This window comes from Nycticebus coucang, chromosome 22 (assembly GCF_027406575.1).
Source record: "Nycticebus coucang isolate mNycCou1 chromosome 22, mNycCou1.pri, whole genome shotgun sequence".
NCBI lineage: Eukaryota > Metazoa > Chordata > Mammalia > Primates > Lorisidae > Nycticebus > Nycticebus coucang.
Genome location: NC_069801.1, coordinates 25,912,152 through 25,930,890, shown reverse-complemented (window position 1 = coordinate 25,930,890; position 18,739 = coordinate 25,912,152). Strand labels below are relative to the sequence as shown.

At 52.0% G+C, this 18,739-nt stretch overlaps 2 protein-coding genes across 2 annotated transcripts in view; one reads left to right on the top strand and one right to left on the bottom strand.

Annotated features, from left to right (window-relative positions):
- Positions 1 to 4,514: 4,514 nt before the first annotated feature.
- MARCKSL1 (MARCKS like 1) lies at positions 4,515 to 11,051 on the top strand. Its single transcript, XM_053577158.1, has 3 exons — positions 4,515 to 8,428; positions 8,825 to 8,990; positions 9,774 to 11,051. Exons 2-3 carry the CDS (start codon positions 8,904 to 8,906, stop codon positions 10,287 to 10,289), a joined length of 603 nt encoding a protein of 200 aa, XP_053433133.1. The 5' UTR covers positions 4,515 to 8,428; positions 8,825 to 8,903; the 3' UTR covers positions 10,290 to 11,051.
- Positions 11,052 to 11,259: 208 nt separating this feature from the next.
- HDAC1 (histone deacetylase 1) overlaps positions 11,260 to 18,739 on the bottom strand; it is a 41,848-nt gene continuing 34,368 nt past the window's right edge. Inside the window, exons 5-14 of the mRNA XM_053575582.1 lie at positions 18,263 to 18,401; positions 17,662 to 17,803; positions 15,986 to 16,078; positions 14,110 to 14,218; positions 13,888 to 14,028; positions 13,286 to 13,394; positions 13,067 to 13,197; positions 12,677 to 12,829; positions 12,152 to 12,200; positions 11,260 to 11,876 (exon numbers count right to left, since the gene is read on the bottom strand). Of these exons, the coding sequence (XP_053431557.1) occupies positions 11,849 to 11,876; positions 12,152 to 12,200; positions 12,677 to 12,829; positions 13,067 to 13,197; positions 13,286 to 13,394; positions 13,888 to 14,028; positions 14,110 to 14,218; positions 15,986 to 16,078; positions 17,662 to 17,803; positions 18,263 to 18,401 (1,094 nt within the window). The 3' untranslated portion in view covers positions 11,260 to 11,848. The remainder of the gene's footprint in view (positions 11,877 to 12,151; positions 12,201 to 12,676; positions 12,830 to 13,066; positions 13,198 to 13,285; positions 13,395 to 13,887; positions 14,029 to 14,109; positions 14,219 to 15,985; positions 16,079 to 17,661; positions 17,804 to 18,262; positions 18,402 to 18,739) is intronic.

Here is an 18,739-nt window from a genome sequence, read left to right as displayed (position 1 = left end):
AGGGTACACACTTGAACCCCAGCCCTCAGAACAGTGTGAAAGCTGAGCTCGAGATGTTGGTGTTGACTGGCTCTCCTTTCCACCATGAGTTCAGGCCCCAGCATCTTTGGTGTGGATTAGCATAACAGTGGGGAAGACAGAAGGACAGTCAGGCAGAGGGGACTCCTGCTCAAAGGCAAGAAGGAGAGCAAGGTTTTGGCTTGGCTGAAAGCCCAGAGTGTATTGTGGGGATCAGATAGTAAAGACCTTCCATTTAAGGCACAGACTTTGTCCTGAGGGCAATAGGGAGCCACAGAAAGGTTTAAAGCTAAAGGGAGCACATTTGATTTTTCATGTCTTTCATGTCTTTCTTTCTCTCATTTGCTCCATCCATCCACAAGTATCTTTTTCCCCCTATTGGAAAGTGACCCTAAAATAGTAAAGAACAGCTGAAGGGAAGGGTTAGTTGGCAGAGAGACCAATGAGAAGCTGATGATGGAGTTAGCCCAGGAAAAGGAATGTCCTCCTTAGGGCAGTGGCCATGGAAGTGGAGATGAGGGCCCTGACAGCTGAGATGTGAGGTGTGATGGGTCAGTTAGTCCAGATAGAATGTGAGAAGTGCTGGGCAGGAGCCCTAAGCCCAGAAGTAGGGAGCCCACGATGGGAAGAACCATTCCTTCCTCCTGGGGGATCTAGAAAGTGCATCAGGAGTGGTTTGATCTGGGTTTTAAGAGAATAAAGGCTTGGCGCTTGTTGCACAGTGGTTACGGCACCAGCCACATACACTGAAGGTGGCGGGTTTGAACCTGGCCCAGGGCAGCTAAACAACTGCAACAAAAAAACATAGCCAGGCGTTGTGGTAGGCGCCTGTAGTCCTAGCTACTTGGGTGGCTGAGGCAAGAGAATCGCTTAAGCCCAGGAGTGTGAGGTTGCTGTGAGCTGTGACGCCAGGGCACTCTACCAAAGGCAACATAGTGAGACTTGTCTCAAAATAAATAAATAAAAAATAAGAGAATAGAAATTCAGCAAGCAGAGAGGCATTGTAGATAGAAGGGATGGTATGTTCAAAGGCCAGGAGGTAAGAAGAAGCTCAGTACCCTGGGGAACTGAAAAGTTAGTAGAGTTGAAGTTCAAGGGGCGAAGAGGGTGCTATGGTTTGAATACAGCCCCCTAAAGCATCTGTTGGGACTTAATCCCCAAGGCAACAGTGTTGGGACATTGGGGAAGGGTCAACGGGGATAAAATACCTCCTTGGGTAAGTGGGAGGAGAATTTAAGGAGGGGCTGGGAGGGGGCAGACCCATGAAGTTTGTGTTAGGATGGCTTTGGAGTATGCCTGTCTGGGAAAAGTCACTGAAAGATCCCAGAGGGATACTTCTGGGGTTCAAGGGGAGAGGGAGAGAATCTTCAGGGTTCTGGCAGGAGAGGCACTCCCTTACCATTTAAGGAATTGATTGAAGCCAAATAAATTCCCCTCAGAACAATTCAGCATCCCTAAAACCGCCCAGTCTACCACATGCCCCAGAAGAAAGGTGATAAGAGCCTCAGGCTTACTTCAGAGCAGTCCTGGCGTCCCACCTCCTCCCCCAGGGTGGTAAGAGAGAAAGAGGAAGGAAACAGGTTCACCATTGAGCATCAAGTTTGTGTCCGGCACCTGCCCCCCTACTTTTTTAGAACTCCTGCCCCAAAATTTTATTTATTTATTTATGTATTTATTTTTTGAGATAGTGTCTCACTATGTAGCCCTCAGTAGAGTGCCGTGGCATCACAACTCTCAGCAACTTCAAACTCTTGGGCTTAAGCAATTCTCTTGCCTCAGCCTCCCAAGTAGCTGGTACTACAGGTGCCCGCCACAACACCCAGCTATTTTTTGTTGCAATTGTCATTGTTGTTTAGCAGGCCTGGACCGGGTTCAAACCTGCCAGCCTCAGTGTATGTGGCTGGTGCTGTAACTCCTGTGCTCTGAGCAAGCTGTTTTTTTGTTGTTGTTGCAGTTGTCTTTATTGTTTAGCTGGCCCAGGCTGAGTTCTAACCTGCCAACCTCAGTGCATGTGGCTGTCACCATAACCACTGTGCTGCAGGCTCCAAGCCCCAAATTTTACATTACTAGCACCTAGGAACATTCTTGAATGCCTCCAGTGTGTGCTCTGCACCTTAGGCTGCTTGCATTTTTTTTTGAGACACAGTCTCACTATGTTGTCCTGGGTAGAGTGCTGTGGCGTCATAGCTCACAGCAACCTCAAACTCCTGGGCTCAAGTGATTCTCCTGCCTCTATCTCCCAAGTAGCTGGGACTACAGGCACTCAAGACAACATCTGGCTTTTTTTTTTTTTTTTTGAGATAGAGCCTCAAGCTGTTACCCTGGGTAGAGTGCCATGGCATCTTAGCTCACAGAAACCTCCAATTCCTGGGCTTAAGCGATTCTCTTGCCTCAGCCTCCCAAGTAGCTGGGACTACAGGCGCCTGCCACAACGCCTGGCTATTTTTTTTTGGTTACAGCCATCATCGTTGTTTGGCAGGCCCCGGGCTGGATTTGAACCCGCCAGCTCAGGTGTATGTGGCTGGCGCCTTAGCCACTTGAGCCACAGGTGCTGAGCCCCATTTTTCTTTTTTTAAGAGACAGAGTCTGGGTCTGATCTCCAGGCTGGAGTGCAGTGGTGCAGTCATAGCTCACTGCAGCCTTGACCTCCTGGAACTCCTTGAACATCCAAGCCTTCCTCCCACCTCAGTCTCCTGAAGTGCTGAGATTACAGGCATGAGCCACCGCCCAGTCCTTGGGTGCTTGGTTTTAAAGGCTTCCCTTGATGGTACTAACTGACATATTTTACAAAAACTACAAAATGGATACTGTATCATTCCCATTTTGTAGAGAAGAATGCTGAAGCTTAGAGAGGAGCTACAGCCATGCAGTTTCTTCACCACTACAACTGCCTCAACACATACCCCACTGAACCCTAACAACAACCCCAGTGGCTCCCAGCATCCTCATTTCACAGGCAGGCAGAGTGAGGCTAGCAAGGGGAAGGGACTTGTCTAGGGTCACAGAGCAGAATGTAGCAGTAGTGTGGTCCAATGTGGAACATGAGGCTGGATGAGGGCCGGGCTCGAGTGGTAATCCTAGCACTCTGGGAGGCCAAGGTGGGTGGATTGCTTGAGCTTACAGGTTCAAGACCAGCCTGAGCAAGTGGGAGACCCCGTCTCTAAAAATAGCCAGGCAGGGGGGCGCCTATAGTCCCAACCACTTGGGAAGCTGAGGCAAGAGAATTACTTGAGTCCAAGAGCTTGACGTTGCTGTGAGCTATGACGCCATGACCTTCTACCGAGGGTGACAAAGTGAGATTCTGTCTCAATCAATCAATCAATAAAAGAGGCTGGATGAGAGAGGTGGTGGGTGAGGCTGAAGCACTGTGGAATAGGATGGGATTGAGGACAAACCTAGGAGGGAGATTTGGTTTCTCTTTTGAAGAGATTTCCCCTGAGTGGGGGATTTTGGTTGGAAAGTTGTAAATAATCCACATTCCACTGGTGTGGCCACTCCTTCCCCCAAAGGCACCCAGGATCTAAACAGAAACTGAAAGTTAGGAAGAGGGGGAGGCGGAGGGGAGGTTCTGGGCAGATAAATTGGGTTGAATTTCTGGTGACTTCATCAGCTTGGGGGAGGTGAGCTGGAATTAAAGGCCTCCCGGCTTGGGGGAAAACTGAGCCCCAGAGAGACGGCTCTATCAGAGAGTAACCAGGCCCCATCGGTTTATGAAACCAGCTCACACACACAAACACGCAGGAAGGGAGAAACGAAAGTTCTGGGCACCCCAAAATTCTGAAAAGGAACTTTCAGAATCCCTGTCCTTGTGATTTGGTGACCGTTTGGATGGTGGGTCCCCCTGACGTAGCCCAGTATCTATTCTGGGGTTCAGGGACCCTAAGTGGCAGGGACTTGGGTCCTGCTGACAACCAAGCCATAACCCAGCAAGTGAGGCCCATAAGAAGAGGTGCTGGGTTCTGGGGAGTCCAGCCCCTGGGGGTCTGGGCACTGCTGTTACTGAACCAGTCCTTGCCAACACCCTGGACTGCTCTCAGGCCCTCTCAGATGCTTCCAGCTGAGCCTAGCACCACACACTCCTCAGAGCCACTGAGGACCACCTTCTGTTAGCCCTGAGCTCCTTTACTGTTGCTGGACTTCAGTCTCCTCTTCTGGGAATGGCAACAATGGCATTTCATCAGGTCACGGGGAATGTATGGAAAGCAGTTGGCACAGGGCTTGGCATACAGCAAGCACACAATGAGCCAATCAATGTTGGCAGCTATGATTATTCTTACTGTTCTCCCTTCCTGCCTTTTTAAAACTCTCCCCCACGGTCAGGGATCTTCAGGATTTTGTACTCCAGGGTTTTTCCTGCCCCAGTGTGCTGGCTCCTTCCTGGGCCCTTTCCTGCTGCCAGCCTCATCAATGCCCGGGCACTTCCTGAGTGTCCTCACGCCCTGCTTGGCTGCAGTTACCCTCTTACTGGCATCGACCAGGAGTCCAGATTTCTTGGGGTCAGTCCTTCTGTCTATTGTCCCTGTGCGGTAACTAGTCAAACTTTGGGCCCTGGACTTTGGAAATGTGATTGCAATCTGTGTGCTGAAGCATGTAGATTTCAGGTTACCCCCTAGAAGTCCCCCTGGATGCTCCCTGGGCACCTCAAAGTCAGCAAGGCTAGATTCAGCACCTGCCTCCCCCATTCTCTTTCCCTCTGCTGCCCTGTCTCACTCAATGGAGCCACTTCACTGGCAGCCACCCCAAACAGAAAAGTGGGCAGCAGCAGCAGCACTCCTCTGTCCTTGCCCCTAGCCAGTTACCACATCCCAGGTTCCATCTCTCAACTTTGCTCCTAATGAGGCCTCTTGCCCCATCCCTGCCCTTACAGAGACCATTCACAGTTCCCACTCACTGCTCTGAGCCCTTCCCCTCATGCCCCCTCCTCCGGGCAGTCCACAGGCCTCTCAGCTAACCCCGCTCTGGCTCTCTCTTCTCCACTTAAGGCAAGGCCTGTCTCTTCCCAGATGGGAAGCCCCAGAGGGCAGGACCCTGCATGACTCACCACTTACCCTGATCTAGTGTAAGCATGAGCAAAAAAAGGAACTCCAGTAAGTCTTTATGACTGTGAGTCATGGGTCCCAGTCGCTCACTATACAGATAAGCAAACTGAGGCCCAGGAGGAGAGAGGATGGCTCACAGTGACAGCGGGAGGAGGGAGACCTGGGGCTAGACTAAAGTCTCTGGGTCCAGCTGATGGTCTCCAGAAGGAGTGGGGACACTGCAGGCTGTGCCAAGTCCCCATTCCCTAGGGTCTCCCCATTCTCTGATGTCACTTCCTGCTTCAAAGCCTTTACATAAGCTGGTCCCTCCACTAAACACCCGTCCCTTCACCTGTGGCTAGATAATGCACCTGGCAGGGCCCCTGGGGCCACAGAAACCTCAAAGTGTTACCCCAAACTCCTTTATGGGGCATCGTTTTCTTCTGCCCTCCTCCCACCTTCAGCCCAGCCCTGTGTCTCTCCAGAGGCCCCAGATTTCCTGCCAGGGATGTTCATTCTGAGCCTTACTGGGGGCCAGCAGCATCTGAGGCCGGATCCAGGGTCTGAGCCTTTACCGGAAGAACTGGGACAGATTGGGGCATCTCTCCTCTCTGCAACCTTCCTTCCTCCACCCATCCTTCACATTCCTGCTTTTCCTATCGCTGCATCCTGGCAAAAACCCATACCTCTGACACTATACTCAGTGACTCATGAGGTACACACAGCCCCTCATAGGAGCACACACAAACACCAGGAGCCACTCTTCATCCACACACTCATAGATGTTTTCTCACACAGTCACACTCCCAGTTCATACCCAGTCACAGTCAGACACACTCACCAAAACAGTCTCAAGGATGGCTAGGAACATGACCCACCCAGAAAGTCTCAAGTCACCAGGAGTCACCAGAGCTCTCTCTCTCTCACCCTTGGACACATAAAGATGTGTCCAAGAGCCAAATAAAGATACAGATTCACAACAACAAATGTACATACCTGGTCACACAGTTTCAGAGTCTGATGCACAGACAGGCACAGAGTAGTACACAATCACACACAGAAAGAAACAGACACACACAGTTGCACACAGGCTCCTGGAGACGTAGAACAATGGGTGCATTGTCTGGATTGGCAGCAGCTGCAGAGGAAGGAGCCACAGTGTGGACAGAGGAGGCTAAGGGGGCTGCTGTCCCCTCCCACTCATACCCCAACATCTCAAGCCTCTTCCCTCTTCCAGAAGTTAGATTCTGCTGGGCCTGGATTTGCTGAGGGCTTGGGCTCCCAGGCACCCCTTCCCAGCCTCCTAGGGTGTCTGGTAGGGGTGCAAGGCCTCCCCTGTGAACCAGGCTCCCTCTGGAGCTCTAGAGACTTCAGGTCTTTTGGCCCAGAGGCTCCTCCCTCCTTCTGGGATCCTTGGGGAGATTTGCTTCTCACCCTACAAGGCTGCACCCCGGGGTCAGGAGACTTAAGGATCTGCCCTGTCCTCTAACCTCAACCCCTCTAGGACTCACACGCTCCATCTGAGCTCTGCCAGCTGGTGCAGGCAGCGCCTGGCAGCATTGTGGGTTCCCTATTGTGGTTGAGACAGAGGACAGGTCACGATGTCTGTCTCTTAGTGGTAAGGAAGGGAAGAGTCACTGCACTGTTTTGAGTTGCAGGGGGCATGGTGCCTCTCCCTGGGGCCCATGTTGCCCCCAGTGCAGGGACACAATGGGAACACCGTACCTCCCCATTCCAAAGCTTGCTCTCGCCTTCCACGCTGACCAAGGAACATCAGATCTCAATAGGAAATTCTTCCAGGAGGTTCCTTGCAGCCCTCAGCTCCCACCCCCCTTTTTTGAGACAGTCTCACTCTACTGCTCAGGTTGGAGTGCCACGGTGTCATCATAGTCACTGTAGCCTCTAACTCCTGAGCTCAAGCGATCCTCCTGCCTCATCCCCTGGAGTACACCACCACACATGGCTCATTAAAAAAATGTTTGTTTTCGAAGAGACCAGGGTCTCACTATGTTGCCCAGCTGGTCTCAAACTCCTGGGTTCAAGCAATCCTCCTGCTTTGACCTCCTTAAGTGCTGAGATTATAGGTGTGACCAACTAAGGCCAGCGGGCCCAGCCCAGCCAGCCCATTTTATCAAATTTCTCCAAATTCTCTCTTACCCTTAGCTGCTATGTGTCCTTGGGCATACCAGTTTCCTTTTCTGAACCTCAGTGTCCCAATCTATAAACTGGGGAGGGTGATGCTAATGAAGCTGAGAGTATTCAGTAGGCTCAGCATAGGCATAGAAGATACAGGAGTAAGTACAGAACACAGAAGCCACCTCAGCCCTCCTCAACCCCTCTGTGGTCAGATCTGTGGGAGTTCCTTGAGGTGTCTCCATACTTCACAGCCTCAGGCCTCCCTAGAGGCTGTACCCGTAGGAGGGAGAGTGGGAGGGAGGGACATGCTGAGCTGGACGGGGCACAGCCTTGCTTTTGCAATACTTTGCTTCTTCTAGCCCCCATCCCTTTTTTCCTGGGGGCTGAGGGCAGGCAATGGGACACACACATCTGGGGCAGTCAGGACTCTGGGTTCCCACCAGCCTATCCAGGTCAGCAAAAGTACCAGAGGACCAGATTCCAGAGAATCTTTGGCCACCCCCATCCTGCCTCTATGTTCTGGTGCTCTCAGGCAGGGTGGAGGCTGGGCTGAGACAGCCTAGGGAGCTGTCCTCAAGTGGCTGTCCCATCACTTCTCTGCAGAATCTGGAGTATTCTGAGGTTTGTTGAGTCCCTGGCTGAGGTTCCTGTTCTGGTATGGGGAGCCCTGATGTAGGGGAGCAGATCTGTGTGTGGGTAGGGGAAGCAGCAGACCAGAATCAATCAGGTCGTGTCAACCTCTCTTAGCCTCAGGGACCTCAGCGTTCAAACTGGGTTGGAGATGCCCTTCAATGTCATGGAAACTCTCAGGCGAGACTCTGTATTGTGTCTAGGCTGCGGGCAGGAGGGGCTGGAGGTGAATTTGTCTATTCAGGCTCAGAATGACTGGCCATCAAGGAACTGAGAGGAGGAATGAGGGACTGGCCTCACCAGTCGGACCAGAGTGGCCCCGAGGCGGGTCAGACCCCCAAAGGCCGGCCGTGGCAGGCCCGCAGATAGAGCCGTGGGTAGGGCCTCTGATGGATCTACAGTCCAGAGAAGGCGCCACGCTCAGCCAGGAGGGTGGCGGCGGACAGGGCTTGTAGCTTCTATGATGACATTTTCTGGAGCATAACTAAGGACCAGCCGTCTGACGAGTCCGGGCATGCGAGCCCTTCGAAGAGTTGAAGGGAGAGACTGACAGGGGCTACCGGTGCTGGACCAAGGCGATGTGGGCCACTGCATGGTGTGGGGGCGCGCACCCCTAAAGGTGGAAGGTGAGGGAGGGAACATTTGCTCTCTCCCCTTTCCTGTAGGCGTCCCTCCCCGCCCAGTGCGCGGGAGGCCCGGCCTCTCTCCTTCCCACACTCGACCCTCCCAGCCCCTGGTAGTCAAGTGGATGGGGAACCAGACCGCCAGCATCGCCCACTGCACCAGTGGAGCCTACGACCCGACCCCGCCTCCGCCCCTCGATTGGGCGCTTATTTAAATGTCCGGCCCCGCCCCGGCTCAGGGCGCATATATATAGGCGTCTCGGCGGGCGGCGGGCGGCATTCTGGCGCGGAGCGGAGCGGCGGCGGGCGTAGCTAGCGGGTCGGCCGCGAAGCGGGGGTGCAGCTCGGTTTCCCCCCGATACCCCTCCCCCTCACGCGCCAGCCCCACCCCTCCTCCAGCCAGGCCGACCCTGTCCAACTATCCCCTGCGGCACGAGCCCGGGGTGGCTCCGGGCGGCCCCCAACAGACCCCCCCATCATGGGCAGCCAGAGCTCCAAGGCTCCCCGGGGCGACGTGACCGCCGAAGAGGCAGCAGGCGCTTCCCCCGCGAAGGCCAATGGACAGGTGAGTACGCTCGGCACGGCCGGCACCGGCCACCTCCTCTAGCCCCTCTCCCCCTCTAGGGCCCTGGGCCGGGGCCGCGCGCTTTGTCCGGCCCGGGACACGCGGCGCCCCCTCCCCCGCCCGGTCCCTTTGTTCTCGGCGCCGCAGCCCCCGCGGGCGAAGCAAGGGGAGGGGCGGGGAGGGGGCGCCGGCCGGGCCCCGCTGCCTTCTTTGTTCACGGCCCCGGCCCCCGGCGCTGCCCCCAGGCCGCCCCGAGTGCTGCGCGGGGAACAAAGGCGCTGCTGGGCCACGCCAAGGGGGCGCCCTGGGGCCGCGAGCCCGTGCCCAGCAGGGAGGGCACTCCACCCGCAGATCTGACCTCGGAGGCCCAGGGTTTTTTTTTTTTTTTAAGAGGGAGCCGAGAAGGGGGGAGAGCCTGAGATGGGTGGGGGGCCGTTTGCACAAAGCCGGAGGCTCGGAAAATAGGCCGTCCAGGTGCAGAGAAACAGCGCCCCAGGGCGGCTTCCCGCCCAATATCTCCTAGCGCGACTCGTTCGCCTGCCCGGGATCCGCACAGCGGATCCAGAGCGGTTCTGCGCGGAATAGAGAGCGCGCCCCAGGGGAGTGGGGTGGGGGCCACACGACCCCAGCGCCTCCTGCCGGCCGCGGCCTCTGGGCTAAAGCCAGACTTCGGGGTTGCAGTAGAATCGAATCGGGGACCCCGCTGTCTGGAAGGGGTCAGAAGCTAGCTGGGGGAGGGGGAGATGAGCCCTGGCCCTCACTGCTGTCTCCTCTGCCCTGCAGGAGAATGGCCACGTGAAAAGCAATGGAGACTTATCCTCCAAGGGTGAAGGGGAATCGCCCCCCGTGAACGGAACAGATGAGGCAGCCGGGGCGACCGGCGATGCCATCGAGCCAGCACCCCCTAGCCAGGGAGCTGAGGCAAAGGGGGAGGCCCCCCCAAAGGAGACCCCCAAGAAGAAGAAGAAATTTTCTTTCAAGAAGCCTTTCAAATTAAGCGGTCTGTCCTTCAAGAGAAATCGGAAGGAGGGTGGGGGTGATTCTTCTGCCTCCTCACCCACAGAGGAAGAGCAGGAGCAGGGGGAGATTGGTGCCTGCAGCGACGAGGGCAGTGCCCAGGAAGGGAAGGCTGTTGCCACCCCCGAGAGCCAGGAGCCCCAGGCCAAGGGGGCAGAGGCTAGTGCTGCCTCCAAGGGAGGAGACACAGAAGAGGAGGCAGGGCCCCAGGCTGCAGAGCCGTCCACTCCCTCGGGGCTGGAGAGTGGCCCTACATCGGCCAGCGTTGAGCAGAATGAGTAGCTGGGTGGGGGCAGGTGGGTGGTCTCTAAGCTGCAAAAACTGTGCTGTCCTTGTGAGGTCACTGCCTGGACCTGGCGCCCTGGCTGCCTTCCTGTGCCCAGAAAGGGGCTGTTGCCCTCCTCCCAGCCACATTCCCTCTCCTCCTTTCCCTCCTGTGGATTCTCCCATCAACCATCTGGTCATCCTCTTAAGGCCAGTTGAAGATGGTCCCTTACAGCTTCCCAAGTTAGGTTAGTGATGTGAAATGCTCCTGTCCCTAGCCCTTCCCCCTCTCTCCCTGCCCTACCCCTGGAGAAGGCAATTGTTGGTTTTCTTCCCCAGTTCTTTTCCAAGTAGGTTTTGTTTACCCTGTTCCCCAAAACCCTGAGCCAGAAGTGGGGTGCTTACACTCCCAAACCTTGAGCGTCCAGCCTTTCCCCATTTTTAGTCTCTTGTGCTGTGCCTAGTGGCACCTGGGCTGGGGAGGACACTGCCCTGTCTAGGTTTTTATAAATGTCTTACTCAAGTTCAAACCTCCAGCTTGTGAATCAACTGTGTCTCTTTTTTGACTTGGTAAGCAAGTATTAATTAGGCTTTGGGGTGGGGGGGGAAGGTCTGTAATGTGAAACAACTTCTTGTTGTCTTTTTTCCTCCCATTGTTGTAAATAACTTTTAATGGCCAAAACCCCAGATTTGTACTTTTTTTTTCCTAACTGCTAAAACCATTCTCTTCCACCTGGTTTTACTGTAACATTTGCAAAAGGAATAAATGTTGTCCCTTTAGTGGTGTTTAATGAGTGGTCTTCTGGGGGTAGGGTGAGAAGATTGGTGCAAACTAGTTAACCTCAAACATCAAGGGAGGGGTTAAGACAGGTAAGTTGATGACTTTGTTGGTGTTTAGAGGGTTGCCCAGATACCCATGGACCCCAAAAGGTCAGGGAAGCAGCTGAAAGCAACCCAGGGACAGTTAGAAAACAGAAGCTCAGGAGGGTATAGAAATGTACCATTTTATTACAAAGTCTCACAAAAATGAAAATAGTATTTCAAAGGAAGCTAGACTACCAACCTCCACCTGCAAAACTGGGGGAAGACAGAGGGCAGGCAGTGTGAGTTTCTTGGCTCACTTGAGCCTAGTGGGAAGGTAGGAATAGAACCAAACTAAGAAATGGCTGATGTTGCCTTAGAGGCCTGAAAAGAACGGGGGTCCTTAAACACCCAGTCACCCCTTCTAAAATGCTCAATAAGGACACATTTCCAAAGCTACTATGCAAGCACTTGGTATTTCAGGATTTTGACTTATGGATACATAAAATTATCCTTTCTCCCAAGACGTAGTACTCTTCCTGGTTGGAAATTAACATTGGGAGGGATGGGTAGCAAAGCAACGCCTAGAAGAGTTCGCCCAGCTCAGCTGCCCTGGGCTCAGAGCCCTTGTTTCTTTGTTTCTGTCTAGCCTTGGGGATATTTATATTTAATAAGTTTTCATATAAATACAAAGAGAAATAGAAAATATAAAATCTGAGGGGGTATTGGAGAAAAGTGGGAGACTTGACAAGAAACCAAGAGCTGGAGAGGTCTGCTCAGGCCAACTTGACCTCTTCCTTGACCCTGTGGAGAGAGCAGAAACTGGCATGAGATAATCCACCCCAAATCCTTGAGGCAAAAGTGTGGATACAATGACTTCCATAGGACCCCAGCTGCCCAGGTAACTGCTGGGGGCCGGGACTTCCTAGCTCTGCCTAGAACTGCAGAGACAGACTGGTCCCTGAAAGAGGCCTTTGTAAGCTGGACCAGCTGTGCCTGTGCCTTGCCTCTGAGTGGTGGGACAAAAACACTGGTGCTCCAATGCCAGGGAGATGGCCAACAGACAGCTCCTTCCTTACCCTTTGGCTTCTGGCTTCTCCTCCTTGGTTTTCTCCTCTTCTGTAACTTCTAGAACATAAAGAGTACAGGGATGGCCAAGGGTAGCCTCTCTGGAAAGACCCATGAGGTCTCACCCTGAAACCCCTTCCCCAACACTACAGTTGACTGGACATAAAAAGAAAAGCCCAGCCCATCCCAGGTCCTCCCAATGAGCCTTGTAGAGAACAGGTTGGACCGGTTTCCCAGCCTGCTACAGCCTACCAGCCAGAACCCAGGTAGGCGGAGGCAGCCCCCTGGGAAATGGCTGAAGTTCTGGGAAAAGGGCTTGGGTGGTGAAAGCCACAGCTCAATCAGCCAGTAGAGATGAGTTTCATTGTTTTGTGGGACCTGCCACTTGTGGGTGCCACTGAAAGGCCCAAGGAACTAAGGCAGAGCCCCACAGGAGCAGATGGGAGGGCCTGAGTCAGCTCCCTCCCAGTGGCCTATATATAGAGTCATCTTCCTCCAGGGCACAAGACCTCAGCCCTGGCTCAACCCAAACCCACCTTTCTTCTCTTCTGGATCTTTCTCTTTTTCATCTTCTGTTTTGACTCTCTTGGCTTTCTTGAAGTTGGAAGAGTTCTTTCGGCCACCTTCTCCTTCCTCATCAGAATCAGAGAACTCTTCCTCACAGGCAATTCGTTTGTCAGAGGAACAGACTGGGAGGCAATGGAAAGGATGGGAGAGGCAAAGAGGCTGTTTAATCCGAAGATCTATGCCTAGTGCTTCCCTGTGAGTCCCCCAAGAAACACCAAGAAAAGGGATGGAGAGAGGGAGACAGCTAACGGGAAATTGAACTTAGGTTTCTCAACAGGCAAGCAGCACGGGGTGGGGTGGGGGGATGTGGAACAAGGAGTGGCAGAGCTGCCTGCTAAGGGGGAAGGTCTGGGTCTTACTGGAGATGCGTTTGTCAGGGTCTTCTTCATCCTCATCACCACTTTCCTCTGGGATGGCATCCTCAGGAATTGCCTGCATCTGAACCCCTGGCGCATGGGGCAGCATCCTCAGGTTCTCAAACAGTCGCTGTCTACAAAGGGAGAGGGGGTGGCTAGGCCTGGGTTAGGGACAAACCACAGCCCAGAATGTCCCCCAAGGGGCCACCAGAAGGTACTCACTTGATCTTCTCCAAATACTCATTAGTATTCTGGTTAGTCATATTCGAGGGGCTGATGTGAAGCTTGAAGTCTGGACCAAAGTATTCAAAGTAGTCATTGTATGGAAGCTCTGATTAGAGAAGAAGAGAAGAAAGTTAACCTTGAGAAAAGCATTTGCAGTTTATCTGGGCCTGTTTACCCATCAAGCAGAAGAATGCCTCTGAGATAGGGCAAGACTTGGGTGCCTATGGGATTTAACACCATTCTCCAGTGTCCACGCCAGCAAATGTATCACTAGGACATGACCTAGGCCCTGGATCAAGACACTCAGGCACTGCTCAATGTAAGTGCTCCCCTTCACTCTCTACGCGAGTTAACTCTGTAAGAGAGTAGATATTCCAAAGCTATAAACAATCATGCTAATTCTGTAAAAACCAGAAACAGGAGGGAGAGAGGACAGAGTCAAAAAGGACTTAGAAAAAAATGGTGGCTATGATCTGCCAATCACAGTGATACAGTGTCCCCATATATGATAAAACAGGGGAAGAGTTCTGGTCTAAAGGACACAAGCTCCAGCCCCAGCCCCTGCCCAGCCCAGTCCAACCTGGCTCTGGAGCTATTACCATTAGGGATCTCTGTGTCCAGGGCCACAGCTGTTTCATATGTCCAGCATCGGGCAACATTACGAATGGTGTAACCACCTCCTCCCAGCATCAACATAGGCAGGTTGAAGCTCTTGACAAATTCCACGCACTTGGCATGCCCTTTGGTAGAAGAAGGGGTGTTGGGTTACAGGACCACCCAGCAGAACCCAGCCCACCCATCCTTGTGCAACCTAATCTCACCTTTGATGGTCAGATTGAAGCAACCTAACCGATCCCCAGACAGGGAGTCTGAGCCACACTGTAAAACCACTGCACTGGGCTGGAACATCTCCATTACTTTGGACATTACCTAAAAGGACACATCCTGGTCACCAACCTCAAGAAAAGCTATACAAGGTTTGGGGTAGAGACGTTGAGTGCAGCACTCTCTATTCCTTATCACCCGCTCCTACCTTTCCACTTTCCCTCATGCTGTGTGACAGAAAAAAAAGAGTAGCAGGCTGGGGCTCCCAACTTTGGATTCAGTTTTCCAATTTGAAAGTATCTTTAAGATCCTTCTGTGGGTGGCACCTATGGCTTAGTGAGTAGGGCGCCGGCCCCATATATGAGGGTGGCGGGTTTGAACCCGGCCCTGGCCAAACTGCAACCAAAAAATAGCCAGGGGTTGTGGCGGGCGCCTGTAGTCCCAGCTACTCTGAAGGCTGAGGCGAGAATCGTCTAAGCCCAAGAGCTGGAGGTAGCTGTGAGCTGTGACACCACAGCACTCTACCGAGGGCAACAAAGTGAGACTGTCTCTAAAAAAAAGATCCTTCTGGCCCCAACAAGGCTAAACCTAGAATGGTCTCCCTACAAACTCCCAAATTTTCCCCTTCTTTCAGTGCCCACACACCAGTGCCACTTCTGAGCAGACTTCCTGATCCTTAGCTACATCCACTCTATTCATTCAGTCCTATGGACTTGGGGCCTTATATTCTGAGGAAGCTCTTTGTACATCTTATTCTCACAGGTAGATTCTAACATTACTGAGGACAGAGACCATAACTCACACTTTTGTTGTGCTCACTACTAGCCACATAGCAGGCCTGTATACTGGCCTATATGCCCCAACATACTAGCACTTCTGCACTTCTACTGGTCCTCTTCTTTCTGCTAAATACCCTATGGCTCCCACATCCTTCTTCACATGGGTACCTCCTCATTTTTCAAAGTCCAGCTCAAATGTCACCTCCTGTGAAATCATCCCTGACTACCCTCTCCCCAGCCCAGGTTGCAGTTCCTCTGTTCACCCCTTAAAAACACAGGCAGCAGGCCAGCCTGCCCAAACACACCAGACAGCCTTTCCAGAACCTGTGAATGGGCTGATTGGTAAAGGGCTTTCCCAGACAAAGCCAGTTTGCAAAAACTGAAGTAAATTCCTAGTTCTTTACATGTGCAGACGTCCACATAAGGCAATAAGAAAACAGGAAAAACCAAGGAGACAAAATGCCACCAAAAGAACACAATAGTCTCTCAGTAGCTAACCCCAAATGGAGATATAAGAACAGCACTGATGACATACTGTTGGGTTTGTGCCTGCCTTCCCTATCATAGACTGTGAGGGCAAAGATCGCGTCTTAGATATTCTCATATCCAGCAGAAGATTGGACCATAGAAGGCATCAACAAATGTTCAGATGACCTTTTTTTTATTTTTGAGACAGTCTCATTATGTTACCCTCAGTAGAGTGCTGTGACATCACAGCTCACAGCAATCTCAAACTCTTGGGCTTAAGTGATTCTCTTGCCTCAGCCTCCCAAGTAGCTGGGACTAGAGGCACCTGCCACAACACCCAGCTATTTTTTTTTGGTTGCAATTGTCATTGTTTTAGTTGGCCCAGGCTGGGTTCAAACCTGCCAGCTTCAGTGTATATAGCTGACGCCCTACCCACTGAGTTACAGGTGCCGCCTATTCAGATGATTTTTGTTCCTTAACTAACCATACAATAATCCAGGGTTGAAATACCTCTCATTTCTAACTTTGTGGGGGAGAAATGCTTATGGTATGATTGGAGTGTTATGTTCCTCCTCCCCATAGGTCAACCCAATTTGTAGCCCAAGGGGTAGATAAAGCCACTTACCGGCTTGAAAATGGCCTCATAGGACTCGTCATCAATCCCATCTCGGAGCGGGTAGTTAACAGCATAATACTTGCCTTTGCCAGCCCCAATATCCTAATTAAGAGGGACATTAAAGTACAACTGAAAGATGAAGCTAGGAGGAAGTTCAAAGATGGGGGCTGGAGGGTTAAGGAAAGAAGCAGTGTAGGTTCTAAGAGAAGCTGACCCCATCAGGTGGGCCAGGACAGGGATACCTTGTACTACCATTTCCCCACACTGGCAAATCTGACTCACATCTCTGGATATACCACTGAGCCTACACTCAGGCTGAGAGGTGTTTATGGAGTCAGAGATTGAATACACCAACCCATAGCACAATATTTCTACCCCTGGATTGGGTTAGAGCTGGCAAGCAGGTGGGTCACAGAAATAATACCCATGGCCGGGTGCAGTGGCTCATGCCTGTAATCCTAGCATTCAGGGAGGCTGAGGTGTGTGGATTACTTGACCTCAGAAGGTTGAGACCAGCCTGAGCAAAAGGGAGACCCCATCTCTACTAAAAATAGAAAAACTGAGGAAAGGGGATTTGCTTGAGCCCAAGTTAGAGGTTGCTGTGAGCTATGACGCCACAACACTCTACGCAGAGCAACAGCTTGAGACTGTGTCTCAAAAGAAAAAGAAATAACACGCATCTCCAATGACCCTTTAAGCCTCTCTAGGACAGCTTTACTCTCACTACTCTACCCCCATTCTGTCCTCTCTAGGGAGGTGTGAAGGGCAGCAGAGAGAAAAGCCAAGTTCTTCCAACTAACTTCAAAATAGTAAATTCTCAGTTATTTTAATACTTGCCTTAAGCAGACAACTGAATTGCCACTTTTCTCCCAAGGGCTACTAACATAGCTGATTTCATTATATTCATTTTAACAGAAGCAGATGGAACAGCTCAAGGAAGTAGCTTCCAAGGATTCTTATCTTGAGTTCATATATGAGCTTCAGTAAGGGGATGTATTAACTATCTTTTTTTTTTTTTTTTGTAGAGACAGAGTCTCACTTTATGGCCCTTGGTAGAGTGCCATGGCATCACACAGCTCACAGCAACCTCCAACTCTTGGGCTTAAGCGATTCTCTTGCCTCAGCCTCCCGAGTAGCTGGGACTACAGGCGTCCGCCACAACGCCCAGCTATTTTTTGGTTGCAGTTCAGCCGGGGCCGGGTTTGAACCCGCCACCCTCGGTATATGGGGCCGGCGCCTTACCGACTGAGCTACAGGCGCCGCCCCGTATTAACTATCCTACATCAGATGCAAAATTTCATGTACTTTTCTGAGGAGAGACTCCATAGCTTTCAGTCAGAAGACCAAAGGAGAAAATGACCTAAAAATGTCAAGAACTCCTGAGATGTTTCTTAAGAGTTCCAATTCCTAGTCCCAAGGAACATAAGAACAAAATAATGCAACCCAGCTATAGCCAAAAGGACAGTCCAATGAGTCAGAAGACCCCTGTCCTCCTCCAACTCTTAAAGTTCCATCATTCCCTTCCTTCATAATAGAAAAGGGAAGAGATCATGGCAGGTGCTCCAGACTGGGGTGTGGAGTTCTGAATGGCAGAAGAGGCAGGAAAGGGTTTTAGTGGCATGGGATAGGAGAATTAGAGCTGGCAGCTAAAGGTGAGCTGGTTGGCCCCTGAAGGGAGTTCTCACCCGTAGATCCCCAGTTCCTGGGAAGTACTCTCCATATTTATGAAAGGACACAGTCATGACCCGGTCTGTGGTATAGAAGGCCTCTTCCACGCCATCGCCATGGTGAATATCAATGTCAATATACAGCACTCTCTGGTGATACCTAGGATCAGAAAGGGGTCAGGGGTCTGGGGGCTCTTTGGGGATGGGATGCGCCAAGCGCGCCAGGTCCCAGCTTACCGGGCTGGCTGCCTCCCTCAGGTATCTCTAAGCACCAGAGACGTGGAAACTGGCTGAAGGAAGGTGGAAGAGCGGCCGGGTGTCTCCAGAGGCCTGACCAAGCCGACCAAGTCCGATCTTCCTACTCTACAGCCAGGGTCAACTCCAGCCACACAGGGACACTCTGGAGGCAGGATATGAGCAGCGCCTGCCCCTGATCTTGCCGTGGGCTCAGATCAAACCAAGACCCCGTCAAGGAGAAGATGGCCAGAGATACTCATCAAAAACATCCTAGCCAGCACAACGCTCAGAAAAGCAAACTAGGGAGGCAAGCCCAGAGGGAGAGGGAAGTGGGAACCTGGCCTAAGGTGCTCCTCCAAGAAACAAGGCCAAGCAGGCATACTTTAGCAGTTCCAGGATGGCCAAGACGATATCATTGACGTAACAGAAGCCAGATGCCTCGGACTTCTTTGCATGGTGCAGGCCCCCAGCCCAATTCACAGCGATGTCCGTCTGCTGCTTATTAAGTTTCACAGCACTTGCTGGGCATGGGAAAAAAAGAACATAAGCCTGTTACTCCTCTCTCCCCAAGAAGAAGCCCAGGAAACCCAGTGAGAGGCAGGATCTGCCTATTCAACAGCTGTATTATACAATTCACAGGATAGTCCACTTCCTCCCACATTCCAACAGGGAATAAACAAGATACTACCTACTCTAAGAAAACTATTTTCTAAATTGAGGATGGTAACCTACCTGTAGACTTTAAAATTGATTTAGTGGAATTCTACTTAAAAGAAATAAAGCTGAATATAAATATCGGAGTAAACTGTTCTTTTATAAACTTTGGTTTCAGACTGAGTAAATGAATGTGTGTATGCCT

Bases quoted from the DNA above. Each gene is read 5' to 3' on its own strand.
- MARCKSL1 (XM_053577158.1), top strand. From the start codon at position 8,904: ATGGGCAGCCAGAGCTCCAAGGCTCCCCGGGGCGACGTGACCGCCGAA. The intron at 8,991-9,773 runs GTGAGTACGCTC...TCTGCCCTGCAG, and splicing joins CCGCGAAGGCCAATGGACAG to GAGAATGGCCACGTGAAAAG.